The following is a 15695-nucleotide window of genomic DNA, read 5'->3' as shown; positions in this document are numbered from 1 at the left end:
TTTTTTTTTTTTTAAAACAGGCAGTAAACTACATAATATCCTGTACAGCAGTTGTTCACATCTGCCTGCTCATAGCTAACGTGGTCAAAAATAGGCTGCATCACACGTCTGTTTTCTTATACTAGCTGTACCACCTCCTCAAACATCAGATAATTCTATAAAAATCATTTAGGTTTTTTTTTTTTTTTTCCGCACACAACTCGCATCGCTCCTACAGCAAAGGCATGTTTCACAACATCACCCCCACAGAGGGGACACAGAGGGAGGCAGCTAGGTTAAGCATTGCAAAAGTAAGTTTGTTTGTTGCCCTCACAGTAATGCAGAGTTCAGCAACACATTTTCAATACCAAAAGAGAGTTCAGTGATTGTGAACTGAACTTGCAACTGTAAAGTGCTGATCTGAAGTCACCTTGTTATAATTTGTTAAATTCACAGAACTTGGGTGAACCTTGTTAAACCCACTGTTAAAATCAGGGGAAGGATGAAGGTGAAAAACAAGAAAAAACAATGTCACAGTTGTTTCACTTCAATGCCAACCTCAAATTCAGTGCAACCAGAGCAGACACTGAGGTCTCCTGATGTCAATGTCTGTTCAATTCAGATTATCTTCCCTGAACAACTCAAAAAAAAAAAAAAAGCATCTAACATAATGACATGTAGCATTTGTGTAAAAAGGGTGTGGATAAACATGCAAAGCCTTAATAGCCATCCAAAATTAAGTAAACTTTAATTTAACTGGTAGTTTTATTGAAGCGGGGCATAAAGGACTGTGGTCTGTCTTGGGAAGGTCCAGGGGTATGGGCGGATGGGTGGGAAGGGAGGCAGGGGTCAAAGTAAGATGGGTGGGGAGTATGGCAGGTATATATGTTTAGGAACATTGGTTTGTCAAGTCTTCTTAACCGCTAAGAGGGTCCTCGCGGTAGTGGATGGCATATCGCAGTTTCTCCAGCATCACGTCCAAAGAGGTGTACTGGGGCAGTTTCACCATGAACATACAGGTCTCCACGCGAATGTAACGAGAATCTGGCTGGCCTGTAGAGCAGAACAACAGGAAGGTGTATTAAAATAAAGTCACCTGGTGTATCTCTTCCATAATGTGTCTCAATATACATGTTTAGTGCTGGAGGATTTCATGGTACTGCAGGAGTGTTAAGACCAGATGTTAGTGTTATTGCTAAGTGTTAGCAATAACAAGCTGGTGTAGCCGACAGTGTTGAACTATATTATCTGTAGTAAACACTAGACCATTGGTTTTAACCTGGGATTATTAATTGCCTCAGAAAACTCAGACTGCACCTACCTGCAGCTCCATCAGGAGGGGCAATCTTCATGGGGTATGGGGGAACGTGGGCGGTGTCGGGCCCCCCGTCCTTGCAGGGACAGGTGAATGGGATGCGCTCCTGGTTGCAAGCAAACTTGATGAACTTACTGAGCTCCTCCTGAGTAAACATCTCCAGGGCGGCCCAGAAGAACTCGATGTGCTGGTCGGTCTCCATCAGACCCACCTGATACATGGTGTGAGCCTACAGTGGAAGAGAGGACATGCTAAAATCAGATTTGATTAAAATGAACCAGTAATAAAAACATGTTTCACCTGTTCAGCTTAGTGTCCTGAGGCAGAGAAGCATGAACATCTGAGACATGTCTTAAGACCTTTACAACTCATGTCTGTAATTCACAAATCTACTGTAACAGGCCCAAGTATTTCCACCTGTTTTGTTATGCCTTTAAAACAGGTTTCACACAACTGCATGCTTTACCTTGAGGAACTCCAGGTTGATGTAAGGCAAGCCGCAGGTGCGCAGCTCCATCTCTAGGGGGCTGAGCATGGTGAGCAGCTGCAGGGGAATGATGGAGCCCAGCCCTGCACGCACTGCTGTCATACACTCCACATTCTGCAGCTCCCTCAGGCGAAGGCTCCGCACCGCTCGAGCATAAACATTCTTATTCTCCCAGCTAAAGACAGACATACAGAAGCATACAATATATACAGAATAAGAACAGGGTGTAAAGTGCTGAACAAAATGTAATGTACCCTACATTATTTGCAAAACTCAGCTTAGTAAGTTTCCTGTACCTGACAGTGAGGCTGCGACCTCCCTGACAAAGCTCCACCTCTTCACCAGTCATAGTGATGTAGGTAAAGGTGCAGCAGGGCCGGCTGGGGGAGTCTGGGCTTTCTCCTGAATGGTGCTGGGAGGAGATCTCGGCACACAGGCCCTCCAGCTCTGCCTCATCATTCACCTGCAGAGTCGGAGAACAGAAATCAAGTTAAGATCGGAAGAACTATGGTCTTAGCAGGGAGACGTGAGACATACACTACAGATGTCATACATTTTCAAACTTTTTGACATAGTTGTAGGTGAGCACATCAGCTTCTTGCAGGTCCTGCTCTGGGTCGAGGGACTCGCCTACTAGACCCTTCCAGAAAGAGCCGAGCAGATCCAAAGGAAGTGGCACGTCTGCACGGATGGCTATTCCCAGCAGCTGACCGAAAAAGTGCAACAGCTGTTCCTCTGCATAGCTGATGGGACATGGTGTCAGGATGTACTTCCCCTGAGAGAAAAAAATATATGATCATTATGACTATGATTATTAGGATTTAAAATATAATTTTTAGATTTTGTTAAACCAGGACCTACTGAAAACAAGAAAGATACTGAAAAACCGCACCTTGTTACGGTTGGCTGCAGCACTGGGGCAGGGGAGCAGCAGGGAAAGAGCAGAACTCTGTAACTCCTTACACACCTGCCACAGGAAGTGTCTGAAGGAGCCACCTGAAGCGAGACATTCATCAAAACTAGTGTTAAGGTGTGAAAAAAAAACACCATGACCAGTAAAAAGTCTGCAGTGCAGTACAACAGAAGATGTCAAGGAGAAATTCTAACTTGTGCCGTGAACTTCCTCTCCAGTAAAGCGGATGTTAAAGGCATAGGTTGGGTCTCCCCCACTGGCCAGTTTCACACAAAGCTGGGATGATGGCACGCAAGACAGCTGGCGTGCTGCCTGGCACAAATATGTGTTCTCTGATGATCTGACCTCCCCTGAAGGACAAAGGCCAGAGAGAGAATGGTTGCAAAGTACCAACACAAATGATATGACACTGTAAAAATGTCAGGAAGGAAAAAGGTTAGGCACCTCCCACAATCTCTAGAGGGTCCAGTGTAATCTCTGGGGCAGCGTGGTCGGCAGTCCGCTGCACTGTGGTATTTAGAACTCTGTTCATTACTGTGACCTTAGTGTCATAGAAGATCAGACCTGTAACAAAGGCAAACAGAAGGGAGTAACAAAGGAAAGATGTGATCAGGTTAATTCTGTTTTAGTCCAGTTTAGACTGAATAGGTCATTGCACTGATCCTGCCACACCCCACTAATATTTGGCCTCCTCTCCTCAACCTGTCACATCTGTGCTGAGGTCTTACTCACCCTTGGCCTCACTTAACAGTGCTGCAATGCTGTTCTGGTAGGTATGTGTCTGTCTCAGCTCCACTAGTGGCAGGAAGAAACTCTCCAGGGTGTTGTTGAGGGACTGCAGCAAAGCAAAGCGCAAGCGCAGGCTCTCCACAGGTACATCTGGAAAAACACACACACAAAAGCTTATATATAACTGTCAAAACAGCAAAGTGTGAACTATGCAGCCACAAATGAATGTCTGAGAGTTCAGTCATTCATGGCTAGTACAATGGAGTAAAGTAATTGAAGAAGTGTACAGTGAAACTTCATCGCACAGATGGGTTTCTTACTGAGCAGGCAGGCCACACGGGGATCAGCAGTGTCACCGGGGTCCAGGTAGACCTCATGGGGGTGAAGTCTGGCTGGTGTGATAGCCAGGTGACGGCACAGCCTGTTGATGTACTGTACCAATGCCACGTCCATTTCCAAGCTCCACTTTCGGCAGGCCTTCTGGGCGTGACGAGTGTCTATACAGGTGCACCTGGTATAGAGAACATCTGGTCTTAAACGGACAGCTCTCACTACGACCAACACATTTGTTCCCTCTATATTTAGTGACAGATTAATAAGCACTACTATATGTTAGCCCTCTAAACAAGCAGAATTTTTATGAAGGGCATTAAATTAGGAACGGGAATCAAGATACGGTTTAAGTTTAGAACCTCTCGTAATCTTATCGATGCCGATGTGTTTTTCTGACAGTTGCGCTACCATTAGAACCTCACTTTCTGAAGGGAGTCCATGGGACTCCTGCTCCGCCATGACTCCCTTCTTGGAGAAGTGGCACAAAGTCTGGCTTCATTTCACTAATATGAAAGCTGTGCTACTTAATGTGAAATAATTAAAACACCTGCAACATGTTGAGAAATCATTTGATGCAACGACTTCCCAACCAAACAGCATCTATGTTGCTTTGTTCACGAAAGGCAGACAGAGCACGAACACCTGGCACAAGGGAAACTACAGCATATACTAGTAGTTTCAAATGACTGAAAATACAAGTTTTCTGTCTTGTGCAGAACTGCATCATAAAATCCCTGCTAAAACTAATAAACAATCAAACCATTAATAAATACAATCAATAAGAGAATTGATAAATAATCAAACTGATTAGCAGATCCAGGTATCAGTATCAATAAAATCATATCAATTCCCATCCCTACATTAAATACAGGGAGATGTCATAATGAAGGGACAGGAAATCAAGAAGACTGCTGACATGGATTCAGCACTTATAAAATTTGATAAATCAGAAATGACTCATTTTATAGAGTCACTCCAAAACTTAATTTGATAAAGAAATGAAGAGGAAATAACAAAACAGCATGCTGACTTTCCAGAAAGTATGGTAGGTTCATCGATATCTGAGTCACAGCAGTCTGAGTGCTGGTCACTGGGGTATGGCTTTCTCATTCTCACCTTTCAAAGTGCAGGTCATAACCACAAGCCAAAATTGCCCTCCAGACGCTGCGAATGTCCTGCTTGGCACGGTCAACAGCAAATTTATGGAAGCCTTCAAGCGTCAGGTACTTCTCCTCTGGGGCTAAAAAAAACAGTGGCATTTTTAAACTCAAATTGACTTTTGTAGGGTAGTGGGGCAGCACAAGTTACTAGGAGGGCTAAGTGGTACCTTCAAATAGCTTATTTTATGTGTACAACAGCGAAAAACACACCACAGTACATTTAATTTTCAGTTATGGAAATAAAACAAAAAAAAAAATTAAATAGTGTGCTAATCAGTTTACCATGTGATTATCAAATATAGTCATCTATGCATATGGTATGGTTCTTAAAGCCAAAATTGAACTTATATATGGGGCTTTTCCACTAACACTACTCGACTTTTTTTGGGTTTTCCATAGGGTATAGTACCTGGTAGCACCTGGTAGTTTTTTAGTACCTCCTCTGCCGAGGCTCCTGGTGAGCCGATTTGATACTAAAACGTGATGTCAAAGACTGCGGGCCACCGATTGGACAGGGAGTGACGTCACTGGAAGAGTCATGAGCGCTAGGTCCGACACGAGAATCAAAAACCCGGCATGTTAAAAATAGGAAACAGTGAGAGTCTGTTTTTATCGTAATGAGCGAGGCAAATGGCTAATGCTACGCTGTGGTCGTCCGTTTCATGCCGCTGTGCTGTGGTACTCAGTTGTAATGGAAAATGACCTAAACCGAGTCAAGTAGGGCCGAGTAGTGATAAAACTGTATAGCTAATGGAAAAGGGGCATTAAGAGGGTAATTTTTAAAAAACACTATGCCTAATCCACTGCCTATAAATTCCCTTTAACTACTGTACTCAGTGATGTGTGTGTGTGTTGTGTGTGTGTGTGAGATCACTGCCTGCCTTCAGCTTTCTTAGCAGGAGATTTTTCCACATCTTTCTCATCAGGTCTGGACTTCTCAGGAGATTTGGGCTTCAAGACCGTCTTCTTCTCACTCAGTGCAGTCCTGGCAGCGGCAAGAGATGAGATTTAATTCAGTGAACGTGCCAAAGTGTAAATGTACCTAGAAGAAGTGTGTCTCTGCTTAAAAGTGCTGTGGTAAATGAGTCACCTGACACTGTTGAGCACAGACTTTTCCTTGGTGGGAGGTTTGGTGATGGGCCTCTTGGTGCTCACAACCTTGCCTTGATGCTGCTCTTTTCCTGCCTTGCTGTACTTGTTCTTATTGGGCTTGGGAGTGCCATACTTTCTTAGAATCTGAGCAAAAACAAATTATTTTGATGCGTGATCACACATGAATCAATGAGTGTGTATAACATCACTGTTTTCCACTTGTTATATACCTGGGTAAGCTGGTCTTCAAGTACTTTCTTGGGAGGTCGGACATTGGTAAAGAAAGTGTGCAGAAGGTTTCCTGGGGTCTGAGAGTTGATCTGCTCTTTGCTGAGGTAAATGTCGGACACTTTAAGTGGCTTGGCCGGTGTGAGGCTGAGCATCTGTTCAGAGTGCACACAGCTTTTAAAAATATCTGTGAGGACATCTCGTGCTCCAGGTACAAGCTTGTCACCTTGAAACATGGAGACAGATCATTAAAGATTGTATATTGGCAGAACTAAAAGCAAAAGCAGAAAATTTCATCTAACTAGCATCAAACACCAACCTCTGACCGACTTTTCCAGGAAATAGTCTTCAAGGGCAGAGCTTCCCTGTGTGTCAAACAGGCTTTGGTTAACACTGGAGGCTGTGAGGATCTCTTCATTCGTCAGTTCCATTAGCTCCTCTTCACCCTCCAGACTGGACAGGCCAATTAGATCACTGCTGTTAAATAGACTAGCACGGATTTTTTCCACTTTGGCCCGAGAACGAACCTAAAATTTAAAAAAAAAAAAAAAAAATCTTCAGAACAAAAGGAGATCAAAAGACTTAAATCACATATTTGATTATTAATGATCTCACCTCAATGACAGCATAGCCCTTGATGGGCCTAGCCATGACTGCGTTGCTCTCCAATGAGGTGACTGTGTGCATAGAGCCCCCATCTGACACTGACGGTGTTTCTGCACTGTCGAGAGGCTCCCCTAAGCTGCCGAGACTCCCCAGGCTTCCTGTACTACACAGGGAGGTATCTAAACTCTCCTGACTAGAAACAGTCTGGGGGTCTTGGGGACCCTGCTGTGGACATGTAACAGCTGAAGCTGCAGCAGCAGGGGTGGTAGGTGGAACAGCCAACAGGTCCTGATCAACAGAAAGTTCACTGGCAGTGCGGGACACTCCCTGAGAGGAGCTACAGATGGAGGTCTGGCTGGTAGAAGCTGAAGCGCTCACACTCATGGCTGGAGTTACACTGCTGGAGCTGTCAGGACTCTCAGGACCTCCATTGTTGGGAAAGGGACGTTCAGGTTCAGGGGCTGCTTTGCCATCCTGTGGGCTTGAAACCCCAGCACCAGCTTTGGGCTTCTTGGGCTCCTCTTCCTGCAGAGGAATGAAGACTTCATCTTTGAAGAGTCCTCCATGTGCGTTGCAAGCCCTGCGGATAGCATTGCGGACCACAGCCTCCTCCAGATGCGTGGGGATACCTGAGAGCACCAGCAGTCGACTGTGGGCGGTCGGGCCCACGAGAGCCTGGCAAGCATCTGTCACTGCATCGCTGGTCACACTTAAGCCCTGTGGGTCTTTATTGGCAAGGTGTCGCAAGATCATCAGAAGAGTGAGGCAACGGTGGAACCACAGCATGTCCTCGGGTTTACTGCCTGCTATGTTCAGCAGGGCACTGTCACTCTCTGACAACCGTGTACCTCCACTCCCCCGTTTCCCAGAGACTGCAGCTGCCACAGCAGCCGCTGCTCTCTCACGCTTCATCTTCACCTTCTTACGTTTGGATAGTAGACTGGGGCTCTGTGGCGTCTGGCCTGGGGATGATGAGGACGATGAAGAAGAGTCACTAAGGTTCGGGGCGCTGGTGGAAGACAGGGCCCCCACTGAAGAGCCACCGACATTGAGGGGCAGCGTCACCTCTGCCACAGCCAGACACACCTCCATCAGAGCATGGAAATACGTGCTGAACCGACTCTGCTCTGCCCCGAGAGCCAATGCAATGCCACCAGATGAGGAGCCTCCTGCTCCAGCACCCCCAGCAGTCCATCCCTGAGTCTCCCGGTCATAAAGTTTTCGGAGTTCTGTTTGCAGGGCCATGAGCACTGCAAGGCAGGGGTTAAGCACCAGAGCAATGGAGCTGGAAAGGCCAGCAGGGCTTTTGCGTTGCTCCAAGTGGTGAATCTTTCGTAAAAGTTCAGCTAGCAGGTGAAAAATGAGTTCTTTGATGGAGGGAGCCAGGTCAGTGGTCCAAAGCAAGCCACCTAAAACAATAAGAATAAAACAAAGAACACATTGGCATTCTGGGAAATCTTTATTCATGTTTGTTTTGACTTATCCTGCCAGGTTTTAAAGTTATTCTATGCCTTATGTGTTTAACAAGTGCACAAACCCTGCAGATTTTATGAGGGTGACATTTAAGTAGATAATTTCTATTGCTGGCTGATGGTATAGTAGAATTTTAATATGGGTGTATTGGATGTGATAATGTAGACAGCAACTATACTAACATGTTAATATATCCAGTGTATTACATGTGGTCATAATTCAACCTACCTAGCAGTTCTACCACCTGCAGTAGCACAGTCGAGGGCACAGTGTCTAATTCGTCCTCTGATCGATCACTACTCTCTCCCAGCTTCCACGTCAACAACTGTTCAGCAAAAGCCATGGCCAGAGGAAACTCCAGTGGCAAAGAGTGCAGTACCAGTACAGCACCAGGAGGGGGCGAGACGCCTACATTCAAAAACAGTTCCAGATGATGTTTTTACAAAAAGATGAACCATCCTGTATGAGTTTTCTATTGCTAAGATACTCACCAAGTTTGATGTGCACTTTATCAGTGGGTATGATAACAGAAGGGTATTGGTTGGTGGTGGGAGGGGGGGTTAGCCCTGTGTTGGTGGGTGACGCATCCAGTGGATAGCACACAGCCTCCATCAGGTTTAGCTGGCCATTTCTACGCACTTTGTGACCCAGTCCATACACCATGACTCGAGCCCAGGGAGCCTTATACAGGCTTGAGCTAATGGAGTAAAAACAACAGGAGACATTTTTAAATATTACACAGGAAACAAGACATCCGAGTTTGCCATGAACTGCTGAAGTTTATTACATCAAAGTAACTCACTCTTTGCGGCAGCCTAACTGGCTCTCCTTGCAAGATATGATCACAAATGCAGCACCTGGAAAGCTGACATCCATGCTAACCTTTGACTCTGTCACAGGAAACTCCTCTGATGTAAACTGCTCTGGGGCATTCTGGCAAAGCAAAAGGAATTATAACAGGAACTTTAATGCAACATGTTTACACAGTGGGGAAAAAAAAAAAAAAGTTTATTAACTCAAGCACTGAGAGGCAGCTCTGACCTGCAGGAAGCAGCAGATCTGCTTTGTCAGCTCTAATAAGCTTTCCTCTCCTTGATGCAAAGCACGAGTGATGGCAACTGTCAACCACTCCCGGATGGGCTGAGCATTTCCCTGGTAGAACAAGTCTGTAGGGGAGCAGCTTTGACCCTGGAGGTTATGAAGCACTGACTGGGCCAGTAGGATGGAATTTGAACTAATAGTGCCATCTGCAGGAAGGACAAAATTGCCACAATCAGCACAGAAATAGAAGAGATCCTTGCCATTCGACCGTGATTTCCAAATATTCTCAAGGTGTATTTATTGCACACTCACCGGGCAGGGGTGGAGCTAGCAGCTGATTGGACAGAAGTTGCAGGTGCTCCAAGGTGATGTCACGGATAGCAGGTATATGAAAAAGACGAGTGAAGGTGTGGGGGTTCTTGGGGGCAAAGATGTTGAGCAAGGCCATACGGCAGTATAGCCGAGCTAGCGCGCTCTCACAGCGAAGCAATTCCCTGAAGCACAGTAGTAAAATAGATGTGATTTTCAGCACAGGTGCAAGATGCAAATAGATCAAGTTCATTCCCACTGGGTCAATTTATTACCTATGAATCTGAATGTTGCTACTGTCTAGTGAGACTAAGCCATTAGCTGCAGTGCGTCGAGATCCAGCAGGTGGGCGCTCCAGCATCTCAATAGGGTACCAGTACCTCACCAGTACGCCCTCACTGCGCAGGTACGTCTCCACCTGTACCAGTTCATTGACCTGAACAAACACACATAAGCACTCAGAAACAAGTCAATTTACAAAAAAAACCTTGCTCTGATAGTACAAAACAGTGAAGCACTAACTATTGTACTCACAGAGTCCACATCCAGCACTACCCCGTGTAAACCAAAAGTCTTCAACATGCCCCGGATAGCAAACTTTGGCAGCGCTGTCCCTCCTGTTGTGCTGTTGGTATTGTTGCTGTCAGGACAGCGGATGACGACAGTCAAGCCTGCATTGAAAGAGAAGGTTATCATCAGGGTCAATGAAATTGCAAAACAGTTTGCTTACAGTGCTCTCTCAAGTTAGTTCATTTCAGCTTTGTTTGTATAGTCATGGGGGATGGTACCTTTGCGAACTTTGTCAATAGTGAACTTGTTGGCCTCATCTTTGATATCTTCAATGGTAGGGAGGTAGAGATCACGAGGGATGCCGCCATTCTCTTCATACAGGAACTCCACTGTCTGTCTTGCAATGTCAACCATGCCTGTTGCCATCGAAACACACCACAGATATAAACTGCCTTTGTTTAACCTACATTAACCAAAAAACTGACATAACACTAGTGCCAAAATATGCATCGCTGGTGTAGGCTCAGAATGAGGTTTGCGGCTTAGTCATCATCACTCATTCAAACTAACATCTAGCTTACATGGAAACCCAAAAAGGCTGGAAACATATTGAAAATAATATATCAAATCTAACTGTAGTAGTACCCAGCTGCAGCGCTCCTTTGATTTGGTCCAGGCCAGATTTCCTCTCAGCCTCATTGCGGAACCTCCTACGAATGGTAGGGAACACTTTGGTCTCCCAGGCCTTGACCAGCAGGGCATAGTGGTCTTCCTAATGACAAACCCAAACCAAAATAATTGGTGCAATATACAGGCATTTCTGAAGACATTGTGCAGAAGTGGAGGCCTCACTCACTCTTGGGACATCGTCGTCATCCTCGTCATCACTCTCATCATCTGCAATGGGTGGAGGATGTGGGTCTGGCCCAGAGGTGACCAGGTTCTCATAGCTCAGCTCAACCTTGTAATAGCATGACAGGTCACTGTTGTACTCTGTATTAAAAGGAAAAGAGAAATAGAAGATTTTAACAAATGCGACTACTACTCACGATACACAAAAAAAAAAAAATCTAAAAAATTTCAAGGAAATTAACTGAGATGAGGGTAACAGACATACGTTGTTGGGCAACTGCAACAGCAGCAATTCGACAAGGGGGTCCATGGGATCCAGAGTCTGAAGTAACACTTGCACCTGCATCATTATCGCTGTCTGAGGCCATAGCAAAGGGCAGTGCTTCAAAATTTGCACTTATTTCCTCTGCAAGGTCTACACACAAGTCAGCTGCATTTCTGTGTGCTTGGCCTTCTGCGAATGCAAAGGGCCGGCTTCCAAAGTTGGCACGAATCTTTGAGTTCTACAATAAAAATAAATAAACAAATAAATGAATATATAAATAAATAAGAAGACAGCTAACTACAGCCTGAGGGGAAACTGTGACCCAGAAGCAGCTAAGAAATTATATAATGAATAATACATGCAAGTGATGAATCACATTGTACAATACAGTTAAAATATACAGCTTACGAGGTCATTTTAGCCAGTGAAAACCTACCTTTTTTTGAATGTGTACCAAAGGCCACATTCCACCAGCTACATCCTCAAGAATTGGGCTCAGCCGCTGGCCACAGTAGGTAAAATAGACCCTGCCTTTAGGGGCCTGACCCGGGGGTGGCGGAGTGCCCTCAGAGCGCTCCCAACCTATTCCAGCCACGTCACCTGTGTTTGTGCAAGTGCAAGCTCACCACCTCAACAATGACTTAAAGTCAACACATAATGATATATTTCAAAATATACTGAGAGTGAATAGAGCTTTAGCAGGAAACTTGCAAAACAGCTTTTCGTAATACAATGGTTTTAAGGAGTTCTGTTCAAGTCCATATCATAGACTGCTGTAAGCATTTCTAAGATAACTAAATCAAACAAAAGACATGGTAGATTGTATATGGAAAAAAACATATTTTGTCTCCTGTCTTACCAGGAAGTAGAGCCACATCCAGCCTGACACTCTTCCACTGCAGCAGACTGGAGCCATTATAATGCACTGCCCTACCATTACTGACACACACAGACAGACAGGAGACAGACGCACCAGAGATGGTACGACAACAAAAGAGAAGGACAGCCGTCAGCACTCAAGTCAGAGACGGAGCAGTCAGGAGAAAAAGAATCCCTCCAACTTAAAATTAAACATACTTATGAAACAGACATGTGCCAACAGGGTTGGTCCATGCTCCGTCTCTCTTTTCCGCCTCTGTGGCAAAACCAAAGGACACAATTGGGCCACTGTCCTCCTCAGAGTCTCCATAGGAGACAATTTCTATCTCCCAGTAAAAAGATGGGGCCTGCAGAGACAGAGGTAAAAGGAAGTTTATGTGGTATCAGTGCATGATTTTATCCCATTAATGTAACATGTTCAAACAAACTGACATGGCTAATATAGATGCAGGAGCACACCTGAACTGGTACTGGAGAAGTGGCATAGATGAAAGTGCCCCTGGGTAGCCCTCCTCCAGCGCTTGGATCAGCCAAGAAGGTGACAGAGGTCAGACGGGATGAGAACATGCAGGCACGAACTGGAGGGAACACTCTGGATGGACACCAGGTGATCTCCTTGGGCTGGTGAGGCAATCACATCAAAGGGGATAACAAAGTGTGATACATCAAATTGTCTTCAAAGGTTTTTCAAGTGCAGTATGACTTAAGGCTTTTAGAGACATGTCATACTAATCTTGTAATCTTGCCTTCAGTTGTCAGTAAATTAAAACGTTCAGTGAATTCTACTGGTTTTCTACCAACAGTTATGAGCTCAGTTATTAAAATTGTTGGTCCACTTTCTTCCATGACAAATGGAAGTACTGGTTTATGGATACAAGTGTTTATTGGAGGTTGGGGTAAACATGAAATCAAAACAAATACTACACTGTAAACTTGGTAACTCGCACCTGGTGTCTGTCTGTCTGCAGTGGTGGAGGAGGAGGCCGTGCACAGTCCCTGTACAGCATTCTCACTCTTTCACACTGAGCCTCAACCATGCCAAGACGCTCTCCTGCACAAGATGACAGAAATCTGTCAGAGACACAGCTGCCAAGAGGCATACCAAATGCATTATATTACATTTAAGATGTTCTGAGAAATGATTTGACATGCTCACCAGGGCTGCATTCCTGGGCAACCAGGTTGAGAACCTCAACAGCAGCAGGACATTGCTGAATGAACTCTTCACAGAAGGAACTATCCTCTAGGAGCTGTGCCATCACCAAGCATGCCCTGAAAAAACACCAGCAAGAACCTTGTGACTTCTGCCAAATTTATGGTTTTAATTATTATCATAGCATTTTTTTCCAAGATTGTAGCATCACATATTCAGAGACACAGTCTTGAAGCCTTTCAATTGCTTGCATTTTAAATACAACACTCAAATATGCACATGCATATTAATGTTACTAACCTGGTTCTGATTTCAGCCAGCAAACGCACTGCAGCCATTACTGGGCTGGAACCATCTCCTGTAGCTGGTAGAGAAGTGTGAATGGAGAGACTGCCCTCCTGTGGCAGAAGCATGGACTGCACTGCTTGCACCACTTTTTCTGTTATTGAGAGCTTATAAAGAGGGAGTGCCTGTTGGAGGTGGATTAAGTTGAATACGTTAGGCTGCTACTATTCATGAAAATACGAACTGCGTTGTATTTGATGCTGAAACTCGCACCTCAGATCTTGGAGTGCTGAGACGTGATATAGGTACTGTCAGAACGTCTGAGGCTTTGCAAGCTCTTCTATATTCACAAGAAGGAAACTTGACTGTTGCGATGCCCTCTTGTTCATTTATGGACATGACTATGCCCACACTGCCTAGCACTCCTTTACCTACTACCTGCAGAGATGAAGAATTGCATGAAATATGTCAGCAGTTAACATTTCGGTGCTTTCAATGGAAGAGGTCATGCTAGCTTGAGTTAACATGTAAGGATAGTATTTTCACCATGTTAACATACCTGGACCTCAGAGCCAATTTTAATCGTTTCTTTGAAGCCTCCAAGGGCACAGAGCGCAGCAACAGCCTGTCTGCCAATGGCCTGCAGTTTAGCCAATTTCCTGCCACTGCTGCTGCCATTCTCAAGAATACTTTCAGCATACTTGCCTAGCTGTGGAATAAACATCAGTGCCCGAGAGAGCACCTGCCACAAAAAGAGAACAAGGCTTATGACAAGCATTATTATCATATAGGATTAAATATGTGTTATCCTAAATCCAAATTACTTTGATTTTAATGATTATTTACACTGTTGGGAATATTTGCAGCAAGATGCAATAACAATCACATCAATACCAAGTGTAAATACTATGAAGGCAGAAACATAGTAATCGTTTACTTTTTCAGCAGTGCTTGTCCAGATCTGTGCAGTGTTGGATTCAGGAGCAGTCAGCAGACTATGCAGCAGAGCAATAACCTCAGCAGCCATACTGTTGGCAACATGGCCACTGATGAATGGTCTGACAGGGTCTGACCTATTCAAGGTAAGTTGTAAGAGGAGACAAATATGACCAGTGTCAAGATTTATGTATGTCACGTATACAGGTTGACCAAAAAATGGCATAGTCTATCTGCTGCATACAAAATGACAATGTTGGGGAACGTTAAATTGTTAGCTCGTACATCAAACTCCTTAATGAAACGATACCTGGCTAACTCAGCATTCCTGTCCCGACAAACAGCGGTCTGAGCAGTTTTCTTCTTATCGCCAGTAGTGATGCCGCCGGCAGTCTCCTGGGCAAGTGTCTCCACAGGTGGACCGACGCTCACTATCAGACCAGACTGGGCCCACTTCTGGGCCTTCCTCAGGGCAGCAGATGCTTCCTCTGTGATCACCTCACAGCTTCCACTCTAGGGAGGGATTGAAATAGGACAGAGGTGAGAAAGATCTACAGTAACACTAGTATGATTCCTTCAAATGGTGAAGATAAAAATTCTGTTTTTATTGCTGATCTTTAGTCCTATCAAAACCATTACCTTGGTCATGTCTCTGTCCATCTTCACCACCTTTTCCATGTTTGCCCCAGTGCCAAGCCGAAAAGGACGTCCCTCTGAGCTGCTGCATTTTGGACAGAAGAGAAGAACACCCAAGTCAGAGAACCTAAACTCAGCTACCTCATAGTTAATAAACCAATATTAGGGGAAATCTTACCTGAGAAGTGGTTGTAGAACCTCATGAGAAGACTGGTCCTCTCTTTTATGGATAAAAATTGACAGCTTGCCATCGACAGCTTCTCCCTCCTCCCCAGCATCCTCAGACTTCAGAGCGCCTTTGGAACTGGCTCGGGACAGACTAGTGTCTGGCTCAGAGGAGCTGGGTGAGAGCAGAGTCTGACAACCTGCAAGCAGGAATATTGTAAATATTAAAAATTAGCACGAGAAACACCATAAATACCCAATAAACACCCAGTTTTCTATACTTTTGACATAAGCATTCTTAATAAAAAGAGACTTGCTTCCAAGGGACACCTTCTTACAAACACAGTTA

The 15695-nt window shown here is 44.8% G+C and overlaps 1 protein-coding gene across 4 annotated transcripts in view; it reads right to left on the bottom strand.

Annotated features, from left to right (window-relative positions):
• Nucleotides 1–15695, bottom strand: part of hectd4 (HECT domain E3 ubiquitin protein ligase 4) — a 33826-nt gene continuing 18131 nt past the window's right edge. For 2 of the 4 annotated variants that reach the window (XM_026320758.2, XM_026320754.1), the window contains exons 37-76: nucleotides 15360–15546; nucleotides 15185–15266; nucleotides 14856–15058; nucleotides 14547–14682; nucleotides 14169–14351; nucleotides 13883–14047; nucleotides 13625–13794; nucleotides 13328–13443; nucleotides 13119–13222; nucleotides 12631–12792; nucleotides 12370–12518; nucleotides 12152–12231; nucleotides 11729–11892; nucleotides 11293–11530; nucleotides 11032–11168; nucleotides 10821–10947; nucleotides 10454–10591; nucleotides 10200–10336; nucleotides 9941–10101; nucleotides 9669–9850; nucleotides 9357–9562; nucleotides 9118–9248; nucleotides 8807–9012; nucleotides 8544–8723; nucleotides 6852–8251; nucleotides 6556–6763; nucleotides 6239–6462; nucleotides 6007–6152; nucleotides 5798–5901; nucleotides 4873–4996; nucleotides 3744–3934; nucleotides 3427–3573; nucleotides 3139–3258; nucleotides 2889–3044; nucleotides 2674–2777; nucleotides 2335–2556; nucleotides 2078–2244; nucleotides 1761–1956; nucleotides 1301–1523; nucleotides 1–1032 (exon numbers count right to left, since the gene is read on the bottom strand). In XM_026320758.2, the coding sequence (XP_026176543.1) occupies nucleotides 896–1032; nucleotides 1301–1523; nucleotides 1761–1956; nucleotides 2078–2244; nucleotides 2335–2556; nucleotides 2674–2777; nucleotides 2889–3044; nucleotides 3139–3258; nucleotides 3427–3573; nucleotides 3744–3934; nucleotides 4873–4996; nucleotides 5798–5901; nucleotides 6007–6152; nucleotides 6239–6462; nucleotides 6556–6763; nucleotides 6852–8251; nucleotides 8544–8723; nucleotides 8807–9012; nucleotides 9118–9248; nucleotides 9357–9562; nucleotides 9669–9850; nucleotides 9941–10101; nucleotides 10200–10336; nucleotides 10454–10591; nucleotides 10821–10947; nucleotides 11032–11168; nucleotides 11293–11530; nucleotides 11729–11892; nucleotides 12152–12231; nucleotides 12370–12518; nucleotides 12631–12792; nucleotides 13119–13222; nucleotides 13328–13443; nucleotides 13625–13794; nucleotides 13883–14047; nucleotides 14169–14351; nucleotides 14547–14682; nucleotides 14856–15058; nucleotides 15185–15266; nucleotides 15360–15546 (7613 nt within the window). In that variant the 3' untranslated portion in view covers nucleotides 1–895. The remainder of the gene's footprint in view (nucleotides 1033–1300; nucleotides 1524–1760; nucleotides 1957–2077; nucleotides 2245–2334; nucleotides 2557–2673; nucleotides 2778–2888; nucleotides 3045–3138; nucleotides 3259–3426; nucleotides 3574–3743; nucleotides 3935–4872; nucleotides 4997–5797; nucleotides 5902–6006; nucleotides 6153–6238; nucleotides 6463–6555; nucleotides 6764–6851; nucleotides 8252–8543; nucleotides 8724–8806; nucleotides 9013–9117; nucleotides 9249–9356; nucleotides 9563–9668; nucleotides 9851–9940; nucleotides 10102–10199; nucleotides 10337–10453; nucleotides 10592–10820; nucleotides 10948–11031; nucleotides 11169–11292; nucleotides 11531–11728; nucleotides 11893–12151; nucleotides 12232–12369; nucleotides 12519–12630; nucleotides 12793–13118; nucleotides 13223–13327; nucleotides 13444–13624; nucleotides 13795–13882; nucleotides 14048–14168; nucleotides 14352–14546; nucleotides 14683–14855; nucleotides 15059–15184; nucleotides 15267–15359; nucleotides 15547–15695) is intronic. The other 2 variants (XM_026320755.2, XM_026320757.2) reach the window with 1 other exon arrangement.

Source organism: Mastacembelus armatus, chromosome 9 (genome assembly GCF_900324485.2).
Source record: "Mastacembelus armatus chromosome 9, fMasArm1.2, whole genome shotgun sequence".
Lineage (NCBI taxonomy): Eukaryota > Metazoa > Chordata > Actinopteri > Synbranchiformes > Mastacembelidae > Mastacembelus > Mastacembelus armatus.
The sequence above is the reverse complement of the archived record's forward strand: the minus strand, read 5'-3'. Positions and strand labels throughout refer to the sequence as shown.